At 41.3% G+C, this 6,000-nt stretch overlaps 1 protein-coding gene across 2 annotated transcripts in view; it reads left to right on the top strand.

Annotated features, from left to right (window-relative positions):
* The first annotated feature begins 446 nt into the window (after nt 1–446).
* TNFSF13B (TNF superfamily member 13b) overlaps nt 447–6,000 on the top strand; it is a 28,941-nt gene continuing 23,387 nt past the window's right edge. Inside the window, exons 1-3 of one of the 2 annotated variants that reach the window (XM_084879977.1) lie at nt 447–671; nt 1,743–2,715; nt 2,828–2,915. In XM_084879977.1, coding sequence (XP_084736103.1) covers nt 2,365–2,715; nt 2,828–2,915 — 439 coding nt within the window. In that variant the 5' untranslated portion in view covers nt 447–671; nt 1,743–2,364. Of the gene's footprint in view, nt 672–1,681; nt 2,716–2,827; nt 2,916–6,000 lie in introns of those variants that run through there. The other variant, XM_084879978.1, reaches the window with a different exon arrangement.

Raw genomic sequence — 6,000 nt, 5'->3', positions numbered from 1 at the left:
GAGAATTGTGTAATCATCATGTAGGACAAGCAAATGGTACAGTCTGCTTGCCCCATGTCTGGTCAGGGGAGGAAACTGGGTAAAATGGCTTCTAAAGTACTCAGAATCTCTCTGTGTTCAGAGCTGCCCACTGCTTGATCCATGTTCTAATATGGCCTGCACATAGGGTGGTCAGTGTCCCTCTTGAGAGGGTCGGCAATGATGTTCTCTGCCCAACAGAGCAACAAAGGCAGAGGGAATTCTCTAGAGCAATTAATTATTCTTTCTCTCTTAAGAACATTTACAACTGAATATGCAAACCATTAGCCAATCATCAGTGGAAGAAGGTTGACTCCCAGAAAGACGCAGTAACTATGCGCAGGTGTCCTGAGTGAAAGAAGAGAGAAAGCTACTGATTTCTAGCCCTGCCTTGAATTCTTTTATTTCTACGTTTTTGGGTAATATTAACACACACATGTAATCTCAGTCGTTTCAGTTACTTGCAGTCCGAAGGTTTATGTAATTCCCAAACTAATGCTTTTTAAAAATTGGAACACTGTCTGATTGACACAGAAACAAAAGATACATGACGAATGATTGTATTGCGTGATGTCTGAGCAAAAGAGTCTGCACACGCTCTCATAGAAGACTTCCACGAGAGAGATTAGAGAGCAGCTCATTTGGACACCCAAGTAATGATTAAAATAATTTATTATTTTTGTAAAATCATTTAAAAAGACCTTCGGACTTGTGGGCACGAAGGGAAAAATAATAACCCCAGCAGGTAAAAATGAGTAAGTCTGCTGGAATCACACTTAGCGAGACAAGGAGGAAGCACGGGAGGGTAGCTCAGGGATGCTCCTTGAAGGTGAAGACGTGCCTTCTCTTCAGCAGCTGTTCACCTGGGAAACTCTTGCAGAGGTTACACGTGCGCTATTGTGGGACTTTGTCATGTAACCTATCTTATGGGATGGGTGAATGAAAGAAACAGTTCATGTCATGACAATGAATAAAAAATGGAAGCATATTAAATATAGTTCTACATTTTGGTAAACCTCACTACAATTTCCAGGGACGGTTATCATGCCATTTAACAGAGAGGTCACACATGTTATGCCCTGGCTCTCGAGCCCTTACTTACCTTCACTGAAATTATTTTTGAAACTGTCTTTTTGAAGATGACCTAGACATGTGTGGTGAGATAGAGCTTATGCGTCGCAGTCTTCGCACCCAGTTGCGCCTCACCAGGCCCTGGCAAGGGCGTGGTAACTCCGTTATTGAAGTGTGAGCTCCTTACAGGATATGTAGGTGCTGGGGACAAAGCAACCAGAAACCAGAGAAGGTCCAGGTAGACATCTCAGGATGGGTGTCCTTGCAACAGCATCAAGCCTAACAATAGAGATTTGAAGCTAACGTGACCCTGGTTCGAATAGGTCGCTAGGTAAACCTGTTAGATTGGGGCAGAGGCAGCCTAATGTGGACTAGTATTACCTAAGGTGTTACAGGGAAAGAGCAATGAATGGTGGGACTGAGGCATTGGGAGCTGGAAGGAAGGCCGATTCTCCTTCAAAACAGGGGTACTAGAAGCTCCAGAAATGGGGACAGCAGAGGTGGGCATCTACTCAGGGAGGTCAAAGACGATGCAGGCTTCCCTTCCCTTTAAAATATCGCGCCCCCCCCCCCCTCCTGTAAAGAACCCTCCTCAAATCTAATCTAAACAGGCCTGCAAATTTCAGTCACATTCTTCTTATTACTTTGCTAAGATAATAACAGAAAGATTGCAAGATTGCTCCCCAGCGGACTCCTGTGTCTCCCTGGAGGATACTTCATTTTATTTCCTACTCGAGAACTGTGCATAAATCACTCTGCAGCCGAGTCCAGTTCAGTGCCAGGGCACTTCGCTTCTCTGACCTTCACATTCATTCTTTCTCTTACACCAGCAGGAACTTGAGCTTTCCTTTCCCCCTTCCCTGCAGACCCAGTTCTCTCAGCATGCCAAAGGGGGAGCTCCTTACCTTAATGGCGCGTGTCACTTAGGAGTTCTCTCTAACCCTAAGTCCCATCGTATCAATAGACTTATGGAACTCGTTTGTGTCCGAATGCTTTGAGATGTCATTAAAATTCTGAGAAAAACTGAAAGTGAAATGAGGAAGGCCGGTTGAGCAATCAGCTGGAAGTGCGAATGCCAGGAAGACCTATTGCACGTAGGGGCAGAGATGCAGCCGTGCGGGGAGAAGAAAATTCAGGAGAATTCTCCTGAGGGCACGCGCCAAGCTGGCCGCTGTAGTCAATGTAGGACATCAACAAACACAGATAACAGGAAATGACCCATTCCCCGTGGTCACTCATTCTGAAGACCCAAACCTTCAAAGCCCAAGGAGTGAAATGAATGACTCCACAGAAGGGAAGCAGGCACGCCTCTCTCCTGGTCTTAAGAGAAGAGAAGAAATGAAACCGAAGGAGTATGTCCCCATCCTCCCCCAGAAGGAAAGCCCCTCCGCCCGGTTCTCTGGAGATGGCTCGCTGCTGGCCTTGACCTTGCTGCTGGCCCTGGTGTCCTGCTGCCTCACGGTGGTGTCCTTCTGCAGAGTGGCTGCCCTGCAAGCGGAGCTGAAGAGCCTCCGGGAGGAACTGCTGGAGCACCGAGCTGAGCAGCTGCCAGGCCCTCCCGGGGCGGGAGCAGCGGCCCCCAGGCCAGCTGTGCAGGAAGCTCCAGCTGCCACCTCGGCCCTGAAAGTAAGTTCGAAGCAGCAGAGCTGAGTGAGGCCTGGGCACAGTCCTTTCCACGGTGCTGCCTCTCCTTCCTCAGATTATCTTTGCCATAACCTGCTTTTTTTCTTGCTCTTAGGAGATCTTGGCACCACCAGCTGCACAAGAAAGCAACTTCAGTCGGAGCATCAGGAAGAGGCGTGCCGTTCAGGGTCCAGAGGAAACAGGTATGTCTGTGGCACAGAAGCCTTTGGGGGTCAGAGATCCCAGCCTCCTCAGGGGCGGAGGACAGTCCTGGTTTGAGGAAGCGAGAGGTGCACATAACCTAGAAACTGCAAATTGACCATCGACACCAGAGGTGGCTTTCCAGCAAGCCCGAGCACCGGCAGGTTTAGTAGGCTGCACCGCATGTTCTGTCCTCCAATGAGCAGCCTCTGTGCATGGAAGTATTTGAGGAGGAAAAGGGGGCTCATGTTTCTCATCAAACAGTTCCCTCCTGTGTCAGAAGCATTGTCCATCACTCTGGAAAAAAGCATTTCATGTTAACGTAGAACTGGTGCGTGACTACCTGGGTCAGGGAGTGTCAGCTTAACACAAACATTTCCTGGGGGTGCGCTGTGAAATCGAACGGAGCAGGTGTGTGTGCTTTGTTTTGTTTCGTGCTTAACAGAGTTTGTTTTATACGCACAGACACACTGATTTTAAAGCTTCTCTGCAACGTGTACATACCCGTGGTTTCTACCTTTCTTCATGTTCCACTTGTTCCACAGAAGTTTAAAGACTCTGGAAACTAAGACTGAGCATTTATGAGGTCCCACCAAACCTATAGGTTTGGTGGGACCTCATAAATGCTCAGTCTTAGTTTCTTCATTTTAAAGATGAAGAACGTTTGCATCGCATTTACTAATAACACAATTTAATAAACCCTTGGCATTATTTGACTTTGTAGTGAGGAACATTTTTTTGAGCACCTAGAATGTGTCAGGCAGGGATGTCCTAGGATAAGTATTGTCACGCCTACCATTTCCTTTCATCTTCACAGTGGCTGTGAGAAAAACAGGACATGTGTAATTATTTATATATATTTATACTTCTGAAGAGAAATGTGTGAAAGATATAGAGACTAGGTGTTCTCTCTCTCTCTCTCTCTCACACACACACACACACACACACACACAATCGATGCTTTGATTGTAAATTTGTTTTTCACTAAATGTCTTATTTATAAAAATATTTTTATTTCATAAAACCATATTTATATCTGGTTATCGTATACATGTGCCAATTATCAGAAACAATTGGGTTTAAATATTTTTAAACTAGGAAATGTATTCATACTATATCTTAACACATCAATTATTTTCATATTTTGCATTTTATCATTTGTATTTTCTACATAATTGAAAAAATACAGCATTTATAACATGGTATATATTTTTATTCACTTATCATTATATATTAAGCATTTTCCCAGTTGTTGAGTAATTCTCACACACCTATGTTACCTTATTCATTATGCAGTTATTTAACAATCATTCCCCCTTCCCCCCCCTTTTTTTTTTACTATAATGGAATACACCAAAATTTTTGTGCAAATTTATTTTGTGTATGAGGAATTGTATGTTCAACATAAATTCTATAGCTGGAATGTCTGAACTAGAGAGGATAAACACTTTTATTACTCTTGCTACCTTCTACCATATTGTTTGCAAAATGAGTTATAAATACAATTATAGTGTAGTGTACAAGTTCTCCACAGTTTTATAGCATCTTATTTTTTAAATTTTATTTTGGCTTGTTTAGTACCTGTAAAACAGTATCTCAAATTTAATTTGTTGCTTGCTTACAAATAAGAATTAAATTCTTTCCATATATTTTGGTAATTTATAATTTTATCTTCTGCTAATTGTTATTTATTACTGCCCTCATTTGTCTCTTCTATTTTTTTATAATTTTGAATAAACTCTATATTAGACATATTGTGTACCAAAATTTTGATGTAAATATTTTTACAATATTTTGCTGCTTTTTAAAACTTGTATAGAGATTTTGAATTTGTATATTTTAATGTGATAAATGTTTCCTTTTGATTTTCTATTATACATCAAAGCTAAAAACATTTGTTAGAAACCTCTTAAATAGTCTATTCTCTGCTGTTTTGGATTTTTTTTTATAACTTAGTGTTTTAATTTTCTGTTCAACTCATTAATCTTTCTGGAATTTACTTTGGTGGAATATGTCATACATGCTTTGACTTTCCGTTTCTTCTATGTTTTTCTTCCAAACTGCTGCTAAATATCTCAACCAAATTTATTAGATGATATTTTTTAATTTGTTTGTGGTGGAAAGCTTACTTTATTACTTTCAATTCCTCATATGTAGCTGAGTGATTTTGGAGACTCTTTTTCATTGATTTGCTAATCTGTTTATCTGTATTAAATAAAACATTTTAAGTAATTTTATAATGTAACTAGAGGCAAAGCACGCAGGAAATTGTGCACGAGTAACCCGCTACAGCAAGCCACTGGGCGAGCTGTGGGCCCCGCCTTGCCGCGTGAGCTATGGGCCCCAGAGTCCCACCCACTGGTGCTGCGGGACCCAGAGCAGAGACCAGCCAGCTGGTGCCATGGGACCCAGAGCAGAGTTCTGCCCACTGGCACCACTGTGGGACCCTCAGTGCACCCCCTGGTGACAGGTCTTTGGTCATTACAGTGTTACAACCACTGGGTTTTTATTATATAGATGAGCTTCACTACTAGTAGGATCAGGACACCTCAGTCACCTTTAACCTTATGTGCTAGTATTCCCTTGCTTCTACCTATTAGTTTTAAAAATAAACCTTAACTTTACCATTGCACAGACTCAGCAGACTTAAGGAGGAAAGAATAGAATAAGAAGTCTATAACCTCTTGAGTTTTACTCCCCAAAATATTCTCTATTAATATTTTAAAACTCCTCCATGTGCATGTTTTTACATATATGTGTTTTTATGGCACTAAAAATTATATACTGAAGGAAAAAAGTCCCCAAATAATTTGCAATTTTTTAAAAGCTTAGAGAATAACAGAAAATTCTAACCAAGTGAATCAAAATTACCCAGTTTTCACAGTCCAGATGTAATCATTGGTGTCATTATGTTTTGCTTCCAATTTTTATAAACCTTTAATATACTATATGGGAGTGGGTAAAAGTAGGTTTATAGTTGTTGTATGAAAAATAATAGAATAAATAATAAACTATATTTCATGTACTCACACTGTAAACCTACTTCACCCACCTCTGCATATAGGATATATGTGTAGTATATAGTAT

The sequence above is a fragment of the Pipistrellus hanaki genome (genome assembly GCF_964339955.1).
Source record: "Pipistrellus hanaki genome assembly, chromosome: 3".
Taxonomy (NCBI): domain Eukaryota; kingdom Metazoa; phylum Chordata; class Mammalia; order Chiroptera; family Vespertilionidae; genus Pipistrellus; species Pipistrellus hanaki.
This window is presented reverse-complemented; position numbering and strand designations above follow the sequence as displayed.